General features: G+C 53.4%; 9 protein-coding genes across 9 annotated transcripts; 3 read left to right on the forward strand and 6 right to left on the reverse strand.

Annotated features, from left to right (window-relative positions):
- Positions 1-39: 39 nt before the first annotated feature.
- A1O7_04779 (uncharacterized protein) lies at positions 40-1,393 on the forward strand (the record flags this gene model as incomplete). The annotated part of the gene is made up of 5 exons (XM_007758789.1): positions 40-325; positions 378-553; positions 611-751; positions 799-870; positions 923-1,393. The coding sequence occupies 5 exons, from the start codon at positions 40-42 to the stop codon at positions 1,391-1,393; spliced, it is 1,146 nt and encodes a 381-aa protein (XP_007756979.1).
- A 56-nt stretch (positions 1,394-1,449) lies between these two features.
- Positions 1,450-2,005, reverse strand: A1O7_04780 (ubiquitin-conjugating enzyme E2-18 kDa; the record flags this gene model as incomplete). The annotated part of the gene is made up of 2 exons (XM_007758790.1): positions 1,450-1,703; positions 1,759-2,005. 2 exons carry the CDS (start codon positions 2,003-2,005, stop codon positions 1,450-1,452), a joined length of 501 nt encoding a protein of 166 aa, XP_007756980.1.
- A 6,329-nt stretch (positions 2,006-8,334) lies between these two features.
- On the reverse strand, positions 8,335-10,095 carry A1O7_04781 (uncharacterized protein; the record flags this gene model as incomplete). Its single annotated transcript, XM_007758791.1, has 1 exon — positions 8,335-10,095. The coding sequence occupies one exon, from the start codon at positions 10,093-10,095 to the stop codon at positions 8,335-8,337; it is 1,761 nt and encodes a 586-aa protein (XP_007756981.1).
- Positions 10,096-10,855: 760 nt separating this feature from the next.
- On the reverse strand, positions 10,856-12,444 carry A1O7_04782 (uncharacterized protein; the record flags this gene model as incomplete). Its single annotated transcript, XM_007758792.1, has 2 exons — positions 10,856-11,015; positions 11,078-12,444. The coding sequence occupies 2 exons, from the start codon at positions 12,442-12,444 to the stop codon at positions 10,856-10,858; spliced, it is 1,527 nt and encodes a 508-aa protein (XP_007756982.1).
- A 425-nt stretch (positions 12,445-12,869) lies between these two features.
- Positions 12,870-16,183, reverse strand: A1O7_04783 (uncharacterized protein; the record flags this gene model as incomplete). Its single annotated transcript, XM_007758793.1, has 3 exons — positions 12,870-14,619; positions 14,683-15,249; positions 15,306-16,183. The coding sequence occupies 3 exons, from the start codon at positions 16,181-16,183 to the stop codon at positions 12,870-12,872; spliced, it is 3,195 nt and encodes a 1,064-aa protein (XP_007756983.1).
- Positions 16,184-17,336: 1,153 nt separating this feature from the next.
- A1O7_04784 (protein SEY1) lies at positions 17,337-20,107 on the reverse strand (the record flags this gene model as incomplete). Its single annotated transcript, XM_007758794.1, has 3 exons — positions 17,337-17,632; positions 17,683-19,859; positions 19,911-20,107. 3 exons carry the CDS (start codon positions 20,105-20,107, stop codon positions 17,337-17,339), a joined length of 2,670 nt encoding a protein of 889 aa, XP_007756984.1.
- Positions 20,108-21,165: 1,058 nt separating this feature from the next.
- Positions 21,166-21,888, forward strand: A1O7_04785 (uncharacterized protein; the record flags this gene model as incomplete). The annotated part of the gene is made up of 1 exon (XM_007758795.1): positions 21,166-21,888. One exon carries the CDS (start codon positions 21,166-21,168, stop codon positions 21,886-21,888), a length of 723 nt encoding a protein of 240 aa, XP_007756985.1.
- A 462-nt stretch (positions 21,889-22,350) lies between these two features.
- A1O7_04786 (NADH dehydrogenase (ubiquinone) 1 alpha subcomplex 8) lies at positions 22,351-23,090 on the reverse strand (the record flags this gene model as incomplete). The annotated part of the gene is made up of 4 exons (XM_007758796.1): positions 22,351-22,500; positions 22,572-22,704; positions 22,792-23,019; positions 23,071-23,090. 4 exons carry the CDS (start codon positions 23,088-23,090, stop codon positions 22,351-22,353), a joined length of 531 nt encoding a protein of 176 aa, XP_007756986.1.
- Positions 23,091-23,740: 650 nt separating this feature from the next.
- On the forward strand, positions 23,741-24,607 carry A1O7_04787 (uncharacterized protein; the record flags this gene model as incomplete). The annotated part of the gene is made up of 1 exon (XM_007758797.1): positions 23,741-24,607. One exon carries the CDS (start codon positions 23,741-23,743, stop codon positions 24,605-24,607), a length of 867 nt encoding a protein of 288 aa, XP_007756987.1.
- Positions 24,608-24,630: the final 23 nt, after the last annotated feature.

Consider the following 24,630-nt stretch of genomic DNA (forward strand, 5'->3'; position numbering starts at 1 on the left):
CGAACGCATATCAAACAGGCACTGCAAATCGAATCAACGATGGACGACATCCTCATACCAGATGAGGGAGTCGATTCGGGCCATGTCACTGTGACAACAGCCAACCAGCAAGTAATCGACTACATCGAGGCCACGTTCAATGCTATCCTTGACGAGATCAGACGGCCCTCAGCAGACGGTAAGCCAGTATTGATACTAGACCGGATCGTCTCGGTCAAGCCATACTACGACGACGACGACTTTGCCCGATTGAAGTGGCATGTTGAAGCTCGTGAAGTGAGATATCACTTCCCTGGCAAGAACAAGGACGAAGCATGGAGATTCGGTGAGTAGAATATACAAGAACCTTTTGGTCTTCAGATCTAACTTTGGTTGAGCCTGCGTTGGGCGCATTTTGAGTGAGATCTATGCTGCACTCCGACAAGGTGTAACTATCACAAAGCGAGACATCTACTACCATGACCCGGCGCTATTCAAAAATCAAGAAACGGTTGATCGATACCTTGACGATATCGCCCACACTTGCCGTGTGACGAGACGAGACTTGAACGTGGTAAGCGACTGGTCAACAGAATTGTTCATCCCCAAGATGCTCATGGCTTCTCACCAGGTTGCAAGCCCGAAAGGTCTTGTTGCTGGACTCTTCACTTCCTCGGCCGATGATCATACACCCGTCATTCAGTCCATATGCGAAGGCACCCCGGTCAATGCGACAGCACATATCGGCTGGATCCTTGTCGTAGAAAAAGAGGTTGGCCCGGAACCGCTTGGTGAGAGCAGCTACTAACAGGGAAGTAGGCGACATTCAATGCTCTGGTGGAAAGAGAATTCCATCAACATCTCACAGTCGGCCCAGGCCTCATCGTAACCGTAGGCGGGCCCTCCGCATGTTGACTGCCTGCGTACTAATCAAGGTCTTCAGGCAAAGGGATACCCTGACCTTGCCACCAAGCAATTCTTGCGCCAAGTTCTTGATTATGCTCAATTCTCTATTCCCGTCTTTGGCCTCTTCGATTGGGATCCCGATGGGATCTGTATCCTTAAATGCTACCTGTACGGCTCCAAGAATTTGGCACAAGAGCACGACTGCAACATCCCTGAGATGAGATGGATCGGGCTCAAAGCGCAAGACACGACTACCTGTCAGTCTGCATATGATCCGTCGAGGCAAATAGGCAAGCGCGATCGGATAGCGGCTATTTCCATGCTGGCGAACCAGGAGTGGCGTGAAGATACGGGGGATGTGCTAGCTGGGCTGCAGGCACCGCTTGCTGAGCTCCGGCGGATGCTCATGTTGAACCGGAAAGTCGAGATCCAAAGCCTGGACGAGGCGCAGGGTGGCCTTGAGGACTGGTTGGCTGACAAGCTGAGGGCGGAGCTCGACTTGTGGTAAAGATGTATTGGGTTTCCAGGTCCAGACTCTTCGGTCAAGATATCAATGCCCGCGTATCATAATCCCAAAGATCGTCTTACTCCTTGTCTCACTCTCTTCTCAAATTCTGGCCGTCGTTCCCGCCACATTTTTGCTGCTTCCACGTTGGCCGGACTTTCGTCGTTCGGTTCAGCCAGCATCGACATGACGGATATCAGAATCTTTTCAACGCTCTGAATAGGCGACCACCGTTCTGATGCGCTCTCGTAATGATTCGGGTCATCGCCGGGAGGGTGCAGAATGGAGATGCACACCTCGCCGTTTGTGTATACTGCGACTCATTAGTCCACTTTTCTCTTCCCGTCGTAGCAGCACATTGTCCATACCATTAGGGTGCCAGATTTCACCAAGGAATTTCATTTTAGGCGGGTTCAAAGGGTAATCCTTAGGGAACTTGAGTTCAGCAGGAAAGATGCCGCCTTCGAAAGGTGTCCCTTCAGGTCCCTGAATCAGAGCTTCCCAGATGAACAGGTCATCTTCGTTTACCGGTCCTGCGGTGATGCCGTCCGGTGGGTTCGTCAATAGAGACTTGTATTCTTGGAACAACCGCTTTGAGGCTACGCTTGCGGCCATTGCTAAGAGGCCTGAGCCCGGATCGAGGTGCGACCAGGTTACGAGGTAGTGAGAGTTGATGTTAGGCGAGCAATACGCGCAGCCACCTAGGTTAGGTACGACCTGTCCAGGTAAGGATAACTGATCTTGCTGCCGTAGCAGTGCGGCTCCTAGGAGCGATACACTATCACTGTCTGGCGTTGGGGAAAGAAGTCCACGAAAGTCGGCACTCCGAGGAAGTCGCGCCCTTCAGTAAGTGATACGAGGTAGAACTGGTCAACTCTAATGACACCGCGAAGACAGGCATGACCAGTTCACGCAGACCCACGTGACGCAGTGACGCACGTGAGATCCCAAAGCGGAAATTTAGCCAGAAGCACATCTCAACGCCCCTTCCCCTTCGCGTCTGCCTTTCTTTACTCAGTTTGCTGCCTCCCCCACCTCTGGGTGACTTCCTCAGGCCTTGACATCGGCGGCTGATCTCACAGCCGTGTAGCTACCACGCGCCAAGGACGGTGCTCGACCGTCAATAATACCGCGTTGCTTATGCTATGAAGCAGCGAACTTCCTGCTAACTCCTTACCACAAGCTGGGCAACTCTCGTGAAGCAGAAATATTGAGGCCTCAATTACTCATTCTCGTGTTGGCCCGTGCTCACTATGCCGATATTTCGTCGATATCGCTCATCGCCTGCCTGCTAATGAACGCGTATTCGCAGTGCAAATGACAAGGATAGGTAAAATGGTAGATACGTAGGGAGGCAGTACCTTGCCTTAGGGCCTGTCAACGAGTATAAGATGATCACTGTATCCGCTGCTGGCCTTGAACTGGAGAAGATCAAACAAAGGGCGAAGCAGAATATCGCCTTGAGCACAGCGCAGTACAGCACATCTTCACTTACACCCAGGTTCGTGTCAACCTTACCACAGTACAAACGTTACAGTCTGCTCCGCCCACTCAATACAATACAACAAAGTTCATAACGTCCAAGCTTTTGACCTCGACTGTGCCACAGGCACACAAGGCACCTCTTTCAGCAGCATTGCTCTCAAACACGGCATCTACAAGATCCGTGGAGTAACCCGCAATCCCAGCAGCGAAAAGGCCAAAGCTCTCGCCGCTCGACGCGTCGAGACCGTCCAGGAGGTGTGGCATGCCCCAAGTCTGAAGGTCTGTAGAACGCGCCGTGTTCCCACGGTATGCCGGATACGGCGTGAATATCAGGCGTTCGCCCAGGATGGTGCGGTTGATGACCAGGCGATGTCGTCCGCGTTTAGATGGATGGGACAGTTCATTCATTCTCCGTCCTCCTTTGCGGCGCCTGTCTAAAGCAATAGTTGGAGATATATGGCGAGGTTGCACGAGGCAAAGCGTGCTTCTAAAGAAGTTTCTGCCTGAGGGACGACGCGATCAGAGTATACGGCTATTGATTTTGGGTTCTCAGAACGATACTCTCAACCACGTAAGATCTTCGCCTTCAAACATAGGGCCAATCTCGCCCAACTGTCGGCAGCATACTGTGTTTCGACCTGCCGGGATTATGTTGCCTTGGATCCGCCTTTGACTAAACACAGCTTGTTCTGTAAGTCCGAGACGTAAGAGTCGAGATTGCCAGCGCTACCTCGCGAAGCCTCACATGTAGATTCAGATCGCAGTAGTCGACTGCAAGACCAGTGAGCCCTTCCAAACACTTGCAAAGGCCGGAGCCAACGGGCTCATTGTAGTGGCACAGATTAGCTGCCTTCCGGTACATAACTGCTCAACGATCATACAGCCAAGTCAGACAGAGCAGCGTCGTGCAGATGCCATTACCGACCCTAAGAAGCGGCGATTCATCATGTGCACTTCGAGGCCGCGCGAGCTAGAAACGAGGCAACTGAACATATTGAAGGAAGCACGAGAGCGAGAGTCTTCGAAGTAACGACCGCATTGGGTAGGAGAACGAGGGCTCTCTGCTCTTTAGACCGAATGATTGGACCTTGGAGAAGTCAAGCGTGGACTTTGGCATGAGCGAGAAAGCATGTGAATCCGCGTATGGTGGAGTGAATGGGTCGTTTCTCGCGATACGTTGTCACCATAGGCGTGTGGAAGCCCAATCCGATACACCGTGGACCACACGTCTCCTTTCACGATCAGCCAGAGGTTGCGGGGTTTGCTGATGAAGAGCGGCGATCGAGATTGTCCCAACCTTAGGAAGACTTTCCCGCTTTGTCGTGTCACCAAAACCACCTTTCTTTGCCAACAACGGCTCGGTGTTCCTCGAAAGGGTAATAACCCTGGAACCATCAGCGAAAAATATCCCTGGCGAACAGTTCCGCCCCTATCAACCGAAAGCGGAAAGACGGAACAGACCTGGATGAGGAGTTGGTGGGAGGAGTTGAATGTCTTGCAACCTTCAACCCTGCCAGGTCGGGAGTCTAGACCAGCCGGAACTTTGGCGCGACAACACCAGTGGAGCACTGGGAGCCGTGCAGTACGTTTGTTGAGGTTGTTCCACCTGATGCATGTGACGCAGCGCCACACTTGGCGCGATCGTGCACCTCAACTTCAGTTCACCTCACGTTCACCTGAGCGTCACCTCGACCTTTCTTCATTCTACAAGGCAGGCAACGGGTTTTCCGCCAAACTCAGCAGTCATAGATGCGCTCCTTGAGGAATGCTGCTCTCTATGGCGGGACCGTGGCCTGGCCTTCCTTTGCTTCCTGGCACCATGGAGTCCCGTTCGTGTCTCTCCGCAGTCCATAGTGGTATTGAAGCAGTAGCACTTTCAAATGGGTCTTTTGGCACTGGATGCCAAATTGCGCCTCCTGCCCGACCTGACCCTGGGGATTCGTTATGCTATTATGGAAGTGCCCCTATCGCATGATTTTCTCGAGACGATTGTCCAGATGATGGTCGTTCTACCACGCAGACGTTCGCCATCGCCACGTTCGTCCTCACCTCAATTCATTTTGACGCCCACGAATTATCCTCAGCCGCTGGCCATCGGCCGCAAGAAATACGAATACTGGATCAATTCACCAATAGTCCCTCCAAATTTTGAACCCGAACGTGATACTCTGATATGAACCAGATAACATGACTAGATGACCCCTTCCTGCGAACGCACCGCAGACCACGGTCTTAGCGAATAACCTCGATCAAGCAGGCATCAAGGGGTCAGCAACACCTATGATCTCCGCTCTTGAAGTATGCTCACACGAACATTCAACTTACCGTCGCGTTCCATGTCGAACTCTGCCGGAGGCTATGTGCTTGCGCAAGCCTTGACTTTACTTCTCCGCCATCCATAGATCAACCAACCGATCGATCTTGTCGAAGGCGAACTCGATTCTGTCACCTTCGGTGAAGTCGTCGCCCAGTCTACTTTCAATACTTCCCATCCCCATCGCCAGACGCGGTTCACCCAGAACGCTACGTCCCAATGTCGAGGACCATGTCCGAGATAGTGGCGAATAGTAGACCGAGTCCGGTGACTCCAGTGAGTCCGATATTTGAGACAACGGGGAATAATAGACCAAGTCCGGTGACTCCCATGTCTGCGACGGTGATGGGTAACACACCGACTCCGATAACTCGGATGATACCCGTGCCCGTCCTCCGTATCTCGGCGGCTCGGACATTTGCACGTCAGTCCACGACCCCTCTAAGACATTTGCTCTGACGATGTCGCTTCTAATGTCAGTCCGCAAGGTTGCGCTATTGAGTGCACTGGCGTAGTCTTCGACAGTATCGAAGTGGTCAGTACCCAGGACGTTTCTCATGGATGGTAAACCATCGTCGTACCGATCTGTCCGATAGCGATGGGCATTCCAGGTATGGTGATTTCTGGCCCCATGGCAATACCCGCCTTTGCGAGGCACTCTCGCTCGGGTCAATCGAGCAAATACTTTCCACTGGGGAAATGGAACCGTAGCGATGACCATGGCGAGCCCGAGCCCGATCCCGAGCGCTTGGTGAGTTGGTCACAGATTCGGAAGGGGTGATGGAGCAGGCACTGGTACTTACCGCGGACGCTTGCTCTTCGTGGCTCGAATAGCCAGAAGAAGTCACGGGAGACCAGCTCCCGTGTTCTGGCGTCAATACTCGAGAGCAGCGTTCCGAGTACGCCTCAGAACCTGCATCTGACGGGACGTAAATGAGAAGGGGAGACTGACATACCTGGCTTTCTTGTCGTCGCTGTCGTCGTTGTTGTTGTTCCTGCTGCTGACGTTCATATTGATCTGGACTCGCAGCGGTCTCATATGACAAATCCGAAGTGGTGGACGAAGACGAGACGTACGATCCACAATCTAGCCTATGCAAACCAAATGTTAGCCTTCATACCCAAATCAAGAACCCACGTCGCACGCCGCACGTGGCGTCGAAATCAGAAATACGAATGATACATACCTCGTTATTGGTTCGATGGGCGTGATGCCGCACTCAAATTGAACGAGGAGGCTTCTCAAGGAACGTCGCAGAAACCTCACCTCCTCCGAGGCCTGGGCTACGGAAGCTGCCTCCGAAGCAGCACGAAGGCATGACCACAGGCTGTCGATGAGCTCCCCGTCGGTGTATTCGTGGGCACCCTGGGAGATGATGGACCCGAAGGTGCTCAGCTGGAGGTACTGCAGTGCGTCGGCCAGGACGACCTGCACGGTTAATTCGGCCGGGAAGCCCCTGTCAGAGCAGTCAGAGGAGGTGTCGATGGCGGTGTCGGTATTCTCCCAGTCTGTTGACATATCCACATCATCAGCTCGCGCCGCAGAGAGGGCAACGTGGTCAATACTCTCGTACGTGGTGACCAAGAGGCGGGACATCTCGAGCCGTTCCTGGAGCACTTCGCCCGCTGATCGATTAGAACCCATCCTGTGTGCTCCTGAACACGAACTCGACGACCCTGGTGGCTTGGTCAGACACGAAATGCTTTCTCGGTCTTTGAATCTGCTGTGGCTTGTTGCTCTGACGTTCCTGGTATGCTGATGTCCTGGAGTCCTGGGGTCCTGGGGTCCTGGGGTCCTCCTGCCCTTATTTATGGACGAAAATGCGTCCAGAACAAGTGAAAAGAGAGAACAAAACATCATGACGCGTCGAGCAAAAGGAATTAGAAGAGGAGGCAGAGGTATTAGTGGCCCCTTATTGTGGCCCCTTGTTCTGGTCCTCTGTTCGAAGAATCTCAAAGATCTACTCCGTACGACGATCTACTTCTTTACCTCATGGCTGGTTCATCGAATGGAACAAAAATGCTGCCTCGACTCCATTCAGCGTTTCACGGACAAAGCTCCCTCATAGTGATAGTGGGGAATGCCGCCAAGTACAACCAACTCTACCGTATACACGTATGACAATGAACACCCTTGTTCGTTTGTTCTTCTTGTCAGCTAACACAAAGAATGAATGCCCCGAGACAATCACGGGTACCCCATACAAAGACTCGAGGACGAACATCACTACGAGGATGTGATACACTACGGAGCAAGTGTCCCACGTCACCGTGAGCCAATCATCTCGAGTTCCCAAAGCCAAGGGCTTTCCGGCAGCGGCATGTGCCTACATAGCTGTGCGCCTCTAGATGCACACAAGTCCTCCCTGATCATGTTCCAGTGAAGATGGCTATCAATGCAGATTCCCTTCAGCACGTGTGGACACGGCCAGCGAGGACTAGACATGGGACATCCCACATCCCACATCCCACATCGACCCTTTTCAGGAGACGCGGCTCTTTTGTGTTCCAAAAATAAACAGCTAATTAAGCGTCATTGACGGAAATCACTCAGACGAGTCATCCGCCGTGCTCCTACGCCCGGCAGGGGCCAGGGATACAGTATGTCAAGCCTAAGGGGGAGGTCCACAACCCTCGGGTTGGAGATCGTCCAAAAAGACTGAGTAATCCGAGCGGCGAGCACTTCATGCTGGATTACCGTACAGTATTGAACGTCTGATCTAGCTTACTGTACAATTATGCTTGTTACAGTATGAACCCGTGGAAAGAGGCGCGCCGCTGTTCATGATAGGACGGGATGCCCAGGGGCCAGTCTTGAATTACACAGTAGGAACGAATTCGGCGTCCACGTCAAAGTCAAAGTCCATTCTTAACCGCGTTAGGTATTTGAGACCACCATACTGCATTAATAAAAGGGAATTGGGATTTTACGGATTTTGTCTATCTCGTTCGTTGAGCCACGTTCCACGGCTGCAACATTGACAATAGGCAAAGTCCACACCCCGCTGTTCACTGGTACTGTAATGCAAGCACGCTGACTGCCTTCCTGTGTCCTGATGCGTTGCAATACTATACAAACATTCGATAACCCACAACCTCAAGTCACAAAACTTCCACTCCGTCATTTCGCACCGCGCCCCTTATCTCAGTCCTTTGCGTCCAACGTACACGGACTCCGTCCAGCACCCCCATTCGACCACCCGCGCAACCGATTCGCAATATCACTCGCATAACACCGCGTCGCCGCCGTGATATTACTCCCCAGATCCCCGTCCGTCTCCGGCGGCAGACTGGCGGGTCCAGAGTTATAGAATCTTGCAGCCCGATAATACGCCTGCGCGGGTTCGGCCTCGACACCGTCCACCTCGGCCACGGCCTGATTAAGCGCCGACACGATAGTGACGCCGTCGATGGGCGCAGCCACGCCGTCCATGATCATCCGATGGATCATCGACGGCGGACACGGCGTGTCGAAGGTGCCGTTGTGATTGCAGGTCCCGTTGCCGTTGTAGCTCTGCAGGACGCCCGGGTTGGGGTTGGCGAGGGACGTCGTCTGGACGCGCACGCAGCCGTTGGACTCTTGCATCACCGTCGCGAGGACGAAGCGCGGGTCGATATACGTCTCCGAGGCGACCGTCAGGATGGCGACCTTGAGGTCATTTGTCTCGGTGACTATATTCAAAGGGACACCGTCGCCGCAGCGCTGGCCGATGGAGGTCGCGATGATGTTCCACTGGGCGTTGAAAGACAGCCAGTCGGACATGGCGGGCCAGCCTTGCGCGGAGGATCCGTCGCCGTTGTACTCGGTGTACATGACTTCAGGGGGGCCCTTGCCGTCGTTGCTGTCAAAGGACGTCACAGCTAGACTTCCCGTGACTTGCGCCAGAGCGGTGGGCGAGGGTGGGATCACCAGGGTTTGTCCGACTGAGAGGCTGGTCCATGTCACTGACGGGTTTGCCGAGGAGATGGCAAAGAATGGGACGTTGGCCTTCGAGGCTATGATTCCGCCACTATCCCTGGAAGCGACAGTCCAGGCTGTGACAGGGCCAGTCGGGGTAGGTTGAGAAGTCGACTGGGCTGATGAGTTGGACAGACTTGTCATTGGATTCGAAATTAATGGCGGTGACGAAGTGACGGTGGGCGGAGGTGGGATTACTAGAGTTTGGCCAACCGAGAGCGCAGTCCATGTCACTGACGGATTTGCTGAGGAGATTGCAATGAATAGAACATTGGCCTTCGAGGCAATCACCGAACCACTGTCCCCGGAAGCGACGGTCCAGGCTGTGACTGGGCCAGCTGTCGTAGGCTGAGAAGACGATTGGTCGGATGAGTTGTACAGACTCGTGATTGAGGTCGAAGCCACTGGCGGTCTCGAAGTGGCCGTTGCAAAATCCCCTGGAGCTCCGGACGGGGAGCATGCAGCTGGAGGAATGACCAGCTCCATGCTTTCCTCCATGAGGTCCCAGAAGAGGACCCGGCCAGGGTTTGCAGCTTCCAAAGCGTCGGTAGTGATGTTGAACTTGGCTGCAATCTTTTCTACCGTGTCGAGGTGAGCGACGGTATAGGTGGGAGGTGGGCCAGAGCACAGAGGCAGAGGAGCACCCGTAGTTGTTGGATCAGAGCCAATTTCCGTGGCGTTCACCGGAATGGGATAAGGTGGAATCGATCCGGATTGCTCTGTTGGAAGAGGATAGGACGAGGACGAGGACACGGAGATCATGGTGATGAATGTTGTTGACGTGATGGTCGACTGGATTGCAGACATCCCAATCTCGGGCATCGATCCCGTAGGTGGGAGTGAATCATGCCTGCCAGGGATCGGGTCAACGGTAAGAACAGCACCGATGGAAAGACAGGGAAGAGCAACAAGGGCAAGAGCGCGAGCGAGATCTGAGAGACGAGCCATCTTGTGTAGACTGTCGAAACTTGAGGGTTTGAGCTTTCTTGATTTCAGGTTTGGTCTTGTCGAGATCGGGTTCGTGTCGCTGACGGTTATGAGGAAACATCGCGAGAGACATTGTCGAGGAAGACGGCTATTTAAATATAAGAAGGTCGAACAAGGCAGTGACAAGGCAGTGGCAGTGAGCCGAGCTGTGAATAGCGCAGTGCAAGGAACCAGTAGTGATAGTGAGGCATTTGACAACGAGGCTCGAAAGGCTTTTTATATTGATCAACATACGCGTTTGGACGGAAAAAATGCCAGGACAAACGAGTATGGATGTCCACTGTGTTGTCCCCATCGTGTTCGAGCAGACATTGGGGGTCATGTGCTTCTAGAGTGATGGCTGCCTTGTTTCGGTCAACGGTATGCTAAAACCTCTTCACTGTCGCAGTGGCCTTGTTTGAGCTGATGATGCAACGCGTCGAGAGTGGTCACAAGGGGGATTCGCAGCGAGGCAGGTCTTCCTCACTGTCGCAATGGAACGACGAGTCTGTTGATTCTATTATGTGGACGTCGGTAGTGACAGAGCATCGTCCGAAATAGTGGTATTCATTTTGTTCGTGATAGTCGAACCAAAGACACCTGTTTGAATGTGGAATGGGACATGTTGTGAAAGTCGAACTGGCCTCGTCTCGTATAGGCGTTCTGAACCCGGGGCGACTCTATCGGTACTCCATTCGGTGTTGCTACATGTGTATCTTGCTGTGAACAATTCGGTATAGGCTCAGGTGGCAAACTCGGCATCAACCTCTTGGTAGTGGTCAAAGAAGCCTTTATATAATTGTACTCCGAGGCCGGGGTCCAGGGCGCCGGTGGTTGCTCGGATTGAGTGCATCGACAATTGCGGGATGCCGCAATCGACTGCACGACAACCTAAGCGTGAGCTGCAAATTGCACTCAGTTGGTCACCGCACTTCAGATCAACATTAGGGAAGGGAACACGTACCTAGTCATCGGGCCAATTGTGCCCCCGCTTCTGGAGTCATTCCGAATTTGAAAGACCTGCAATTTACTTCCACACTTTTCAGCGACCCGGGACAACAGCGCGGTAGACACGCTATCAGTTGTCATGTGGCCGTTGGGGTCGGCCGAGACAGCCACTCCCACGTTCAGTCGTGGTGAATGGTTCTCGAGATAGGCATAGAGAAAGTTAGGGTTGACTGCGTGAATGACGTCTGAAGAAACAAGGAACGAGTTGGCGAGCGTTTGGTTGATGAGGTTCGGGCCGGAGTAATTGTTCAAAGCCTCGACCGTGCGCGAGATCACGCTCGGCATGAAGTTGGATAGAGCACCTTGTCGCAAGAAACTTCCGACTTCCTCGTCGTCAAAGCATCCGACCATTTTGATGATACCAGGAGAATCCTCATCCGAGGAGCCAAGACCTTCAATGGCGGCGAAACAACAAAGCTTGTCATCGATACGGCCGGCGAAGATAAATTCCTTATCTAAGCCACCGAGCTGGGCGGGCTGAATGTCGAAAAGCTCAAGTTCCCAGTTGACAATGTCGGTGTAATCCGAAACTCCTAGCTGCCCGGCAATCGCTTTGACCAGTCGCTCTGGCTGGCTTGCGACAAAGGTCCCAGCAGGAAGTTGCAGAGAGGGCTGTTCCTTTCCTGTTGCATCTGAATTGTCAAGTCCAATGATGGGAGTCATATTTGTTTCCTTGTTGAAGGGTCCTTGAGCTGCCGCGCCGAAATGAGGAGCCAAAGTCGGTATTCTCGCAATGGGCCAGTCCAGCTTGACCAGCTTCTCTACTATGCGGCCGTCGTGGGCCTTGACCAGTACCCTGCCACCAATACCCAGGTCACGATCCCACCAGGTAGAATTCATGCCTCCCGCATAAGGGGCGACTCCCAGCTGGACATAACCAGCTTTGGTCTGTAGCTTGGGTATGGGCTTGACCTTTGCCGTGAGCGCATCGATGTGTCCCGCCACTATCGCAACGCCATTGCCAGGCTTATAGTCCTTCCCGACAGCGAATGCTATAAATGCACTTCCATTACGCTTTGTGTAATATTTCCCTCCAGCCTTGATCTTCCATTGTTCTCGTTCGGACAGGTAGACATATCCAGCTTTTGCGAGCTTGGAGGTAAAGTGATCGACCGCATGGAACACCGTCGGGTTGTTGGTCATAAAGTGAAGGTATGGCTGGGTGTATTTCTCAGGCGCGAATTTCTCCTTCTGTAGACTCGGGGGCGTAGATGTCGGAGGGTAGGCAGAGTGCTGGACCATGCGGTCGTAACCCCTTGACACGTGTAGAGGCATGTCTTCGTGGATTGAGGTGAAGAACCCAGATGAAGTCTTGCGAACCATGACGGGGAAATCTATTCTCGGAACAACGTAGAAAAGACAGAGGAGCGAAGCAATTGATCCAACAATCTATGGAAGAGTAATGGTTGATCAAGGCTAGGTGATCTCGCGATCAGCAGGAACCGAAGCTCGTCATGCACCGTTGAAGCTGGAATCGTCAGCTGCAGGGCAACCTTATCGATAAGGACGGCAATGTGCTCTTATTGGTTGGGACTCGCCCCGCGGACGATGAGGCTGCATGAGAATGAAGCTTTATTTGGAGAAGGAAAGAAGAGGGACTGGGGAGATGCTCATGACACCCAGTGTTTTCAGAAATAGTCGTTGCATCATTAATATCATCCAGGCCATCCCTATTTCCTCGAATGCCAGACACGTCTCGCTACCCAATGACCGCCCAACCTCAATAACTTCAAGCTTGCTGACTCTGATCACTCGGCATCATACAGGAGGTGCAGCGTCGTCGGAATCGGAGACTCCTTTGCATTCGAATCGAGATAGATCTTCGCCTTGACACCTGCAATGTCGTGGTCGATGACGCTGAAATGTCCCAAGCTTCCCTCGGCGCGACGGACATCCTTCAGACGGAAAACTTCCTTCAGCGTGGCGACGAGCGCAGGCCCAACAATTCGGGCGCCGAAGCAATAATGCATGCCATGCCCGAGGAGCGTGTAAGACGACATTGGGCGATGTGGATCGATCTTCTCAGGGTTGGGAAACGCAAGGGGGTCCATGGCTGCCGAGGACGTCGCGATGAGCACGTATTGGCCGGCCTTTATATGGACTGGGCCGCGTTCGCCGTCTTCGAATGTGACATCCTTGGAAGCCACGCGAGGAAGACCAGGCACGACACCAGCGTGGCGCATGCCTTCGAAGACGAACCCAAGCAGTTCCTTGTCGGAGGCTTCGTCGTCCTTGTGCGCAAGTTCCACTATGCGTGTTTTGTATTCCTTGTACTCGGGTTTAAGGTAGAGGTCGATGAGGAGGGAAGCTTGTTGGGTGATGTTACCCGCAACAGGGCCACCCATGCCGATACAGTCACCGACCATATCGCCAATGTTCATTCCCGTTTTGTTCAAGGCGTGGTAGAAACGGTCAGCATCGGGGCCAACCTCATACGTAGAACCCTTTGTCAGCCAGTCTACGATGTGTTCCGTGAAACCCTGCTGAGTCTTGAGATGTGTCTCGAATATCTTCCTCAGGATGGGCGCCACAGTCTCGGCGGCCTCCCTGAGCTTCCATTCGTTGACTGGCAAGATGTTGAAGCTCTGGTATATGAACAGGACCAGGAAAATATCGAATAGTTGCGGAATCGTGACCAAGCCGCGAGGATGGGCCACGTCCTTGATGGGAATCGCAAAGCGGCGGGCGAGCCACATGATGGGCGTCACATTGCAGACGTCTCGCACGATGTCAATCGATCTCTTCTTGTCGTGATACTTCAACGTGCTTTTCTGGATCAGGCTCCTGACCGTTTCACGGAAGTACTGTGAGAGATTCTTTTCAAAGTTATCTTCGAAGAAGACCTTGTGAAGGGTGTCGGAACGTGGGTCGTGGCGCTTGTGATCGTCCCACTCGATCATGAATTCGTGGCCGTCGGTACAGTTGCGAATGGCAGCTTGGTACATTACGTGAAAGGTATCTCGGTCTTCAAACGCCTTCTTGACACCTTCTTGAGTATGAATGCCTACCAGCTTCATGACATTGGGCTGAGGTCTTTTGAGATCGTACTTTGCAAGCACTTTGTTGCCTTCGAGTATGCCCTTGACGGCTTCAGGTGTGTAGAATGGCAGCAAAGCATATGTGGACGTCCCGGTAAACTCGCCTGGAAGGCCGTTGAAGATGAGCTTCGCGAGTATGCCTCCGTATGTGCCTCCCGGAATATCGGCGAGTTTGGATACTCCCCAATTGGTTAGAGTGGTGCTGTTGAAATCGTAGGTCAGATAACGGTCGCCTCGCACCAGGGCTACGGCGTCGTCTAGGATGCCGCGTCCGGTTGTTTGACCTGGACAGACACCGCTGCCCGGCATTGACGGCTTGGTGCACTCTGCTTGCAGACCCGGATACAGTTCAAGATTGTCGATGTGGCCGTATAAGAGTTCGGCGGCTCGAGAGACTTCCGGATCATCGTTCCATTCCGAAAAACTCTTATACGCTGTCAAGTTGAGGTATTTTCGAAATCTAGGAATCCGTTAGCCAATCCACGACCACAAGAAACGTGAATGCTGATATTTGGGGACTCACTCGTTCAACGTGCAGACATTGAATGTATTTCTGGCTTGAAGTTGACCCATGAGGTCCACAACCTTGAGACTCGCTGGTGTTCCATTGGCACCAAATGCATGGGCAGGCTCTTCGATGCAATCTTTGATAAGGCGGCCAAGGTCGGCGTCGTCGAAACGGCCATCTGGCCCGCGCTTGAGACCTCCAAATACCCACTCCTTGGCGGGTTTGGACATCCTCTCTTTGGTGATTTTCCCAGCCATTTTCCAGAAGTGCTCCGGGTTCATGTCGTCAATGGATTTGAGCCCCGGGACATACTCGCTAATCACGTCTTCCATCCACTTTGCGTCGGCTGCACTGAGTGCAGCATGCCAGTGATATAGGACTGCAAATTCAACCGAGACCGCGTTGCCCGATCCTCTTTCAACACGTCCTTGTGACGACTTGATCTCCTGTCCCAGGTTTAGGGACCAGTCGGAATTGGCGCGAGGGGTATTCAAGATGGCAGCGACGTAGTCCCTCAGCACCACCGAAGCAAAGAAGCCGACGTTTATGTTCCTGGCGAGCTGGAAGATGTCTTCATCTTGCCTAGGTTGTGTTTGTCAGATGTGCTAGCCACCACGGTTTCATTCGGACGGACTCACTTCTTCTGCTTGTCTTCAGCCAACTTATCCCATTCACCATAGGCCCCCTCTTCATTGATGGACAATAGTGTTTCGGCGATGTGGTTGTGGTTCCTCGAAAACATCATCAAAACAGCAATGACGCCTGGTGGCATCAGCATGATTCTCTCCGATGCCACCGAATCAGGGTAGACCAATCCGTTCTTGTAGGTCCGCACACGCTCTTGTTCTTTGGCCGTGTTGCCGTAGAGCGTGCTGAGGTCGACATAGCTGGACGTCTCGTTCACCCACTTATTGTCCCGTGAAGTCTGGAAGCACTCGTGGATGACGACTGTGGCGAAGGAGAAGAACAATCGGTTGAGCCCGGATGGGTGTTTGCGGAACTTTCCTTCTTTTCGCTTGAGCAGATATTCGAAGACGAGTTCCACGTCTGGTAAGTTGGGACCTTTTGGTTTCATTGGTGGCACGCTTCGGCTGTAAGGTGAGCCGGCCTTGCCCAGCTCAGAGTCCCAGAGATTGTTATTGCCTCCGTCGTGCCTCCTGTACTTGGTTGTCGGGCCCGCAATGGTTCCTGGTGGGTGAGGCAAGTCATCCCACAGCATTTTGATGAACCCACCAGCGGCCTTTGCGCCCAGTCCGCTGTTGGGAGGCAGAGATTGAAGCATGTGCACGCCATGTTCAAGCAATAGCTCCTTGTCGTTCAGCGGTTCCCCTGAGATCAATGTGGTGAAGGCTTGGGCCATAGTCGCAGCATTCTCTCGGCCTAGATGGGTCAAGTCGTGGAGCAGCGATGTCTGGGTGACTGGGGGTGTTGCTGCGGCTTCCGCATCTGTCCGTCCATCTGGCGCGGTGGGAGCCTGCTGGAAAATGGTTTCCCGTAATTTATGCAATTTCTCCATATTGACGGAGATCTCACGAGGGCACCTCTATCTCTTGCTTTTTTTTTTGAGACAGACAAAGGCGGACCTGTGATTGCAAGATAGAGGGGAATGCCCTGCGTATATACGCTTGAGCAGGGTGGCGGTGATCCAGCCATCGGGGCACAGTTCTGGTCGTGCAGGTAATGGTGGGCGTGCAGAAGTGCGACATCTTCTGGCAGATGAGTGGAAGAAGACATCTCGCAGACACGTCTAGACCTGATGGACTTGGGGAGGGACGACGTCGTCCGTGTAACGGCTCCTGTTGGACATTTTTACGTGAAGCGGCACGAAATGGTGGCACAGCTGAATGCAGGCTTCCCGTCTGTCCTTAATAGTTTTGCTATCAGTGTTGCCCTATGAGAGGTCGTGCCACCATGCTGACCAGCTGAAGCAGCTTTCAGCTCCGTGTGGCTTGCGTGGAGTAGGTGTTCCCTGAGTGGGCCTCAAGTCCACACGTCATTGTCTGATTCGAGATTGATTGTCCAGCAGATGTAGAGAATCCTGGGATATCTACAGAAAGCGAAGTGGTTATTTTCCAGATTTGCCGTTTGATCAGGGCTGCTATTGACGGCCAGTTAATTGAATCGCTGATGCGAGGCCAACTTCTTGAGAGCGGGCCCAACCAACCCCCGACGCTGCTTAGCGCAACCAAGATCAGGATGCATGCACACGTGGCATCTAACCGGGCCGCTTGAGGAACCTCGCCAGGTAGTGTTTTCGGATGCGTCTAAATTGGGTACAGGCGTGCGTCTACTTGGGTAGGTTGGAGCCGAAGGCGACGATGCACTACCGAGTCGCGAATCTAAACAGTTAGCAAGTTTCTTGAGCCCGCCCTCGGCATATCTGACTTCGCGTCCATCCTACCGAAGTAACGACCAGAGATTAGAGATGTGGTAATAGCTCAGCATGGGACCTCAAATAGGCACTCTACCTATCCGGTCTACCATCCTACGGCGGGCTGGGAGTCACACGACCAGGCAAGCCATAAGGTAAAGATATCGGTATGCGATGTTCGTCTATTCCAACTTGTGCCTCCAAGTGAGTTGACCACTCTTTCATATACAATCGTCGACGACATACCCAGACCAATGGGCCAAAGCGGTGTTAGCGGGCACAAGAAGTGCTATGCTCGTTATATCTCGTCATCCTCCTCATCATCAGCGCCATCCGTCTTGAACTTCTGTCTCGACGAAGACTTCAAGTTCTTCATCTCAAATTCTTCGTGACCGGTCGACACAGCCACCGCATGGGCTGCACGGGGATTCTCCTCCAAGAACTCCCTGAGTCTCTTCTTTCCCTCCTCCAACGCTTGCTGCGATGCTGCATTTGCCATCTTCAACATGGGCCCCCAGAGGTTGAGTGTATATGTGACGTATGCTCCAATGGCAACAAGGATGAGGAATATGAAATAGACGGGATTCCTAAGCACTGTTTCTTTGTCAGTTTACAGTCCATTGACCGAGTGGTGTGCAACTTACCAGCAACTATCTCATTCCACCCTAGCGCCAGTAGCAAGCCGTAAAAGTACAAGGGTACTTGAGTCATGCCACCGATCGCACTACGCTTGGCTTCGACGTACACCCCGTCGGCCGCTTTCTTGAACCTGACAGTCAGGTCCTGCCGCTTGGCTTCGTTAAGGATCATGGTCTCCTCTTCCAGGCTTTTTCCTTCCTCCTCATCGACACCTCCAATGGGTGTGAGGTCTTCTTCGTCGGCTGGGGTGGCAGCTGCAGGAGTCCGGCCGATCCACCGGTCCAGGGGCGGAGGTGCTCCTGTCTCCGAGTGTCGGAAGCGGGCCAGAAGAGGAATCAGGGTTAATGTGCTTTCTCGCGCTTTGGTGTAGATTCCCTCGATATCATCGGTCGGCCGCCATATCCGAGGAACACCGGCTTCGTCGTATCTGAATTTGTCCTCGAAATTTTCGCGAAGCTTGAGTAAGAGATTACCTTCCATCATTTCCTCGTCAATCTTGGACCGCAGGACGGCCCACGATTTCCTCCTCAGCCGCCAGATGCCCACCTCAACTTCTTCGGCACTAGCGTCGAAGGAAGCAGCTCGGTCGGCAAAGCGCTTCTCAGCCTCCTGCACGGTGTTGACAAAGAGAGACCAGATGCGGTCCCAGATACCCATTTCCGTGAGTTTGTCCCCCTGCTCAGGCGCACCCGAGCCGCCCCGGCCCGAGCCAAGAGCGTTAAATTCAAGGCCGACGCTATCATTGAGCTTACTTCGGACCCATCGCTCAACCCGCGTGGCTAATCGCCGCATCTCGTCGCGCCGTAGTTGACCCGAGATCTTGTCCAGTTCTTTTTGATACAGTGCTAATTCCTGCTTGTAGTTGGACCAGGGCAAGCCTTCGATTGTAGCCTCCTTTCCGTCCGACTCAAATTTGTCGATGGCGATCTTCTTCTGCTCTTTGACGATCTCGGCAAAATCATAGGATGCTCCCTTCTTTTGCCCAGCCTTGACAGCGCCACTCACAGCGTCCGAAAAGTGCTGGACGCCGTCTTTGTGTGCGGCGGACAGTTGCCCAGTGAAAAGGACCTTGAGTCTCGTATCGATCTTGCTCTCAAGCTCGGTTCGCTTCCTCTGGTACACGCCCTTGTGGTATCTGCCGGCTTCGGTTTCGAAATCCTTGATCGTGCTGGCTCTTGCCTCCTTCATGGCAGCTCCCAGCCCAGCGATGACCTCAGGTCTCCCTGACCGCGCCGCATCTGCTTGTTGTGTTTCGAAAGGGGTGATAGCCTCGTCGAAAGCGATCATTACCTCCCTCATAATCTCGTCACAGCGGAACTGTGCGAGGAGTTCCTGTTGGGTCGGAAGATCAAGATCCTTGTTGTTCACAATCTGATCCCAAATGCCTTCAGCATAATGCGAAAAGCCATCCGCAGGAATCCTTCGGTGATATTCCGGAAGGAATATACCGCCCTCGAACTCTCCCAATAATGCGTCTCGTCTGCGGTCGCGCTGGCCGTCCCTGAACCTAGTTGACATTTTCGCGACCTCGGCCTTGAACTGTTCTGGTTGGTACAGTTTGTGTGGCAGGGCAGTAAAGGCAAAGTCGAAATAGTCATCGATGCTGCTATTCTCCAGACCTGGTGGCTTGGACAAACTGGTCCATATCCTGCCCATATCTTGCATCAACGTATTTCGTAGGTTCTGGAGGGGTGTAGTCCCAAGGAAATCTCGAATAACAAAGTACAACAGACTCCGCGAGGTCGACTTCTTGTCCTTGAGGAATAATTGTAAGTTGACCTCGAAGACGGTCTTGAGCAACCCCATGTTGGCGCCCTGGTATAAGCCGACCTGATGCTCCCAGATGTTGACCATCAAGACTTCGCTGGTTGCCAAAGCAAACAGAGAGCTTTTTCGCTCGAAGTCCTGGTCTTCCCCACGTTCCCGGCCGTCTGTACCTTCGACATCCATGACCAGGATATTATCAGCCATCTCTGTCGCCGAGGACTTGTTCTTCGCTAACCATATTCCTTTTGTCGTCTGCCGCCGTTCTGCTTCGGCCATCACGGAGAAGTCGGTCTCGAAGAGGGCATTCAGGAGGGTGGATTTGCCAGTTGACTGCGAACCGAAAACGGAAATGAGGTGATAATTGAATCCCGCGTGAGACACGCCAGTGTATTGGAGATACTTGGCTAGATCCGGACTATACAGAGATCAGCGAGACCACCTCGAGTCCGCAGGGGATATGGCGCACTTGAACTGCTTGTCCTCATCCACGACTTGGACACCATTTTCAAAATCGGCGTGCCCATTTTGGCCGGCCGACGCAAAATGGCCATTCGTTGACATCTTGTCCGGGGCAGTATTGGCACGGTTAATCGGTATAGGTCTATTGTTCGAAGTCAAGGAACGCTCCGGCGACTGCGGCGGAGGAAGAGTCGAGTTCGCCATGACGATGAAAGGGTGACGGCAGGCGGGTGATATAGGATCCCTGCAAACAAAGGCTTGGTATGTGTTAATTCGACATGGAAAAATAATTGGACGTCACTTGGAGCAGCCACCTGCCAGGGGATCAAGGAAATGATGGTGTGTTGACCGCTAAGGATTGCGTTCCGGCCGCTGGCAGATGATGCAGTTGTCGTGAATTGCGACTGGTGCAACCGTGTCGGGTGAAATGCAGACTTGCGAGGGTCGTCTCACGTGCTTCATTTTGCGCCGAAAGATGCCCAACAGCCCCTGGAGCGTCTTGGGTGAAAGGCGCTAGCCCGTGACCAAAAGATTATCCGGCTCCGGAGGTTTAACTGGGCAGGTCCCGCTTCTGCCTGGGGGGCGGCCAACTTCCCGTCAATCAGTTCACTTCAGCCTCGTCCTTGTCGGCTGGGTCTTTACTATATGTACTCTTCGCTGCTGGCACCAGTTGGGTCGGGACTACATCCATGCTCGCCATGACTGTGCCAGACAATTCTGTTTCATTCATTTTGCAGGTGGTGCTCACTGGTTCTCTGACCCTGGCACGGACACCGTCCTACGACGCCCCGTCAGCCTAATATCAGAGACAACACAACTTTTGCCTATCAATTCTCAACTAACCCGTCACATAGGTCAGGGCTCTGATGATTCTCAAACTTGTCAGCAACACTAAGAGATCGCCACTGTACCGGTAGTGTGCTGGGATCTTCTCTCTGGCAAGGTCCGCGAGGCTGAATCCGCTGGCCACGCGTACCGCGCATGAGGCGTGGAGACGTACTCAGTACGACCATGGTCGAATACGGTTATCGCGAAGAAAGGTCTTTTGCCGCACTGAGAAGAGCTGCATCATTGTCCCAGAGCCGCATGATCTGTCCTGCCGCGTTATTTATCCTTTTCGACTTCTGAAGACCGAGGCTCTGCCAATTCCTCAAATAACCGGACCATACGCTCCAGGACGCCTTCCGACAGTATTACACCTTTCCTTTTCAAATACAGCAAGCTGCCCCTCCATCTCTTTCTCTGTTCAGGCAAGAACAGTCATGGCGCCGAAGAAGAAAATCCGCAACAATAAGGCAAAGAAAAGCCAGGAAGAGAACCCGCGCCCACCAACCACAATCACCTGCCCGAAGTGCGATGAAGCCATAATAGTCCCCAGAACCTGCAAGCACGGCAAAAAGCTCATCAACTGTCAAGGCACAGGTTGCACGACAACGCACATCGAGGAGCACAACGCTCATTGCATCCCCATCACAATCTCCGCTCCAAAGAGACCAAAAGCGCCGAGCGGACCAGCACCAGACCATAGATCCAATTTAAATGATGTTGAAATCGCTGCGTCAATCCTTGGTGGTCCCACCGACCCAGTCGTAGCCTACTGGAGCGCAGTAAGGGCAGCTCGGGAAGAGAACAACCGACTGGCCAAACGACACGCCGAGACCCTTGCCTCCATGACGCCAGAACGCCTCCATGCTATGGGTGCGCTTACCGTCCAGCTCAACGCAGCCGTCAAGTCCAGGGGAGGAAAGCCTGTGCGATATCTTGAGGGAGCACCGTTCACGGAGTGGTTTTCGAAGCTAGAGAGTGGTCCCTATGACGACGTTAACGAGTGGAGGGAGAAGTTGAAGGGTATGGTTGAGGGCAGCAAGACAGCCGATGAGATTGGATATGATGATGAGGAGAGTGAGGATGAGGGAGATGCTTGCCCGACGCCGCAGGTTGGGGACGAGGGAGATGTCTCTCCAGCAAATGAGACAGAGGATTGATCAGGCAGGCGGATAACACTGCTGATTGGGAACCTCGGACAAGGTAAAACCCTGGCGTAGCATTCAGCGATCAATGTCGGTACTGGCTGGTCCTCGAACATCAAAACAACCTTTGAGGACGGTGACCACTTTGCTGGACGCAGCATCTGCTTCCTCTCCTGGGCGAGTGAGGACTCGATACAAATACTCCCCAATGAGAAATCGAGATAACAAAACGATTTCGATGACGTGGCTTACGATCCGCGAACAACACAGTCGACCTTCATTCGTGACGCCCTTGCCTCAGCATCGAGGCGAATGCTAGATATTTACAGATGTGGACGGACCTTCGGGCACTTTGTTGACCTTTTGCGGCCAATTTTTACCCCTTAGCCACCTATGCTTTGAACATGGTGCCAGAGAATGAACCGCCAGTATCATCTTCCGGAGCACCATTACGAAGCAGGCATGGATCCTCACCACTTATTGCGGCTGACTTGCATCCTTCTTTCGAATCCCCACATCCTTCTCCCATGGCATGACCACTGTAGGATAATCTGCAAATAACTGCTTGTCTCGTAGGTGGATGGGTGTCTGTCCTTTCGGTGTGTCGGGTATCGTCTTCTCCAGGCCCTGTATTGCCGTGTCAGCAAGAGTTTACCGTCCTCATAGACTTCCGGAGTCGTGCCAAACTGAACACGTACAATCTTTTGGAAAACACATTTGTTCAGCACTCTCTCCGGCCGTCGACACTGCCATAACTGGTGGTTGTTGTTTTCCAGGCAGGACCAGTGTGCTCGGAACTCGTCCAGGCAGGACTTGTTAATATCGGCCAGCCTACCACCCCGAAAACAGCCCATTAGCAAGCCCCTCTCGAACAGCCTTTACTCCTTCGCGTGCCGGGCCAGCAGGGGGTATACTGACACGCTTGCCGCACACCTCGTAACCTTCCTGCCCTCCTTCATGCAATCCAGCTCTCCTCGGCCATATGACTCGGTCTTACACTGCATGTAGTCGTCATTGTAGGCTTTACATCTTGCGCCAATGAAGTACGCTGCGCTCAGTAGCGGCGCTGAGCTGGCCCCGATTTCTTCGACTTTGGGTATATGGTCGGGCATCGGCGTCGTGTCGATGAGCACATCTGTGCTGAACCTGCAGGAGAGGGTCAATTAGGGAGCTCTTGGGGTGGGAAGAGGACGGTACCTTGCGTCGCGTTTCGACATGATTGCGGTCCTTGACGACGACGGCACCACTATGCTGGACCGACAATTAACAGTAACGTGAAGTCGGCAGCCGCTCGTCAAGTCGACTGCGGAGCTTCATGCCAAGTGAGATGTGCAGGGCAAAGGAGCTATGGCGGACCGGAACAATGTTATGCCGGGTGGCCCTAAGTGCCCTTTTAGGCTCGTCGAGGTTTCGTTCCTCCTCGGGCTCCAATCAACTCCAACTCATTTCTCATTCCTCACGGGACACCACAGAGGTACAAGAAAGCACCCAAATATTGAGATCTGCCAGCTGTTGCGTGCCTTCATCAGATATAACCCTCATCATGTATACAAGTTTAACTTAGTATCATGGGCATACGACTACGCCTTCTCTCTTCAGCTCTTGATTATCCGATCAATAAGCAGCGCTGTGGAGAACAATCGGAGACAAGAACCTCAGCGTGCGGAGAGCATGGTAAGCAATCCACGAGTATCTGGATAAAGAAAGCGTAAGTTCCTCTGCAGGTACGGGGTCTACAAATATCCTCTTCGGCCTTCTCAATCCCGCCTCAAGACGCCTAGGAGGTCGTCCGTCCTTGAATTAACTCACAATACCCTGACCTGGCCGTCGTAAGCCCACCCTCCAGCGAGCAGGCTCGTTCACAGCAATGTCATCACAACCTTCGACTCCATCTCGCTCCCTCCTCCGCGGCTCCGCAATCCTCATAATCTGGGGCCGTCAATCCAACCTCAGCACCGCCGACGAACGCGCTCTCAACGACTGGTGGACAAACGAGCACCTACCCGAACGGCTCGCTATTCCAGGCTTCCGCCGCACGCGACGATACTACCACACCTCGAAGGACAGCTCCGACGAGACCACGGCCTCTCGCTCGCACTCGCAAGCGCACGGGCACTCTTATTCGCACTACCTGGTAGTCTACGAAGTCTCGTCCCTCTCCACGCTCACATCCCCGGCGTACATGCACGCGCTCAACAATCCCACAGTTGGCACCCAGAAATTCATGCCCGTGCTCGCCAGCATGAACCGGTCGGCGTGTACCGTCTTATCCTCCGTTTCGCGGCCGGAGTTTTCGCAGTGTCAGCGCGGCGGAGTCGGTGGGACGCTCGCGCACGTACTCTTTGAGGCCCCCGGGTCGTCCGAGGCGCGAGAAGGGTTGAGAACGTACCTCGCCACTGAGGCCTGGGAGTTGATACTGAGCTTCTTCCCCAGCGTTCTGGCGATGCACCTCCTTGAGCACGACGAGGAGGCGTCCCGGAGTGGGAATTCGACCAGGTCGTACGATAATGTCAAGTTCCAGGCTGCTGCTGCTGTTGCTGGGGGTGGCGGTGGCGCGGATGAGCAACACCGGACGTGGATGCTGCTGGTCGAGTTTAGTGATCCGTTTGAGGCGCCGTTTGCGAGCTATAAGGAGAAGTGTCCAGGGTTTAGCGAGGGGTTGGGTGCACGTGGCGTCGATTTGTCGACGTTAAAGGAGGAGATTTACGGGCTGGTTGTTGCGATGGAGGAGTGATTCGTTGTGCGAGTCGATATGTG

Source organism: Cladophialophora yegresii, assembly GCF_000585515.1.
Source record: "Cladophialophora yegresii CBS 114405 chromosome Unknown aczIN-supercont1.3, whole genome shotgun sequence".
Classification (NCBI taxonomy): domain Eukaryota; kingdom Fungi; phylum Ascomycota; class Eurotiomycetes; order Chaetothyriales; family Herpotrichiellaceae; genus Cladophialophora; species Cladophialophora yegresii.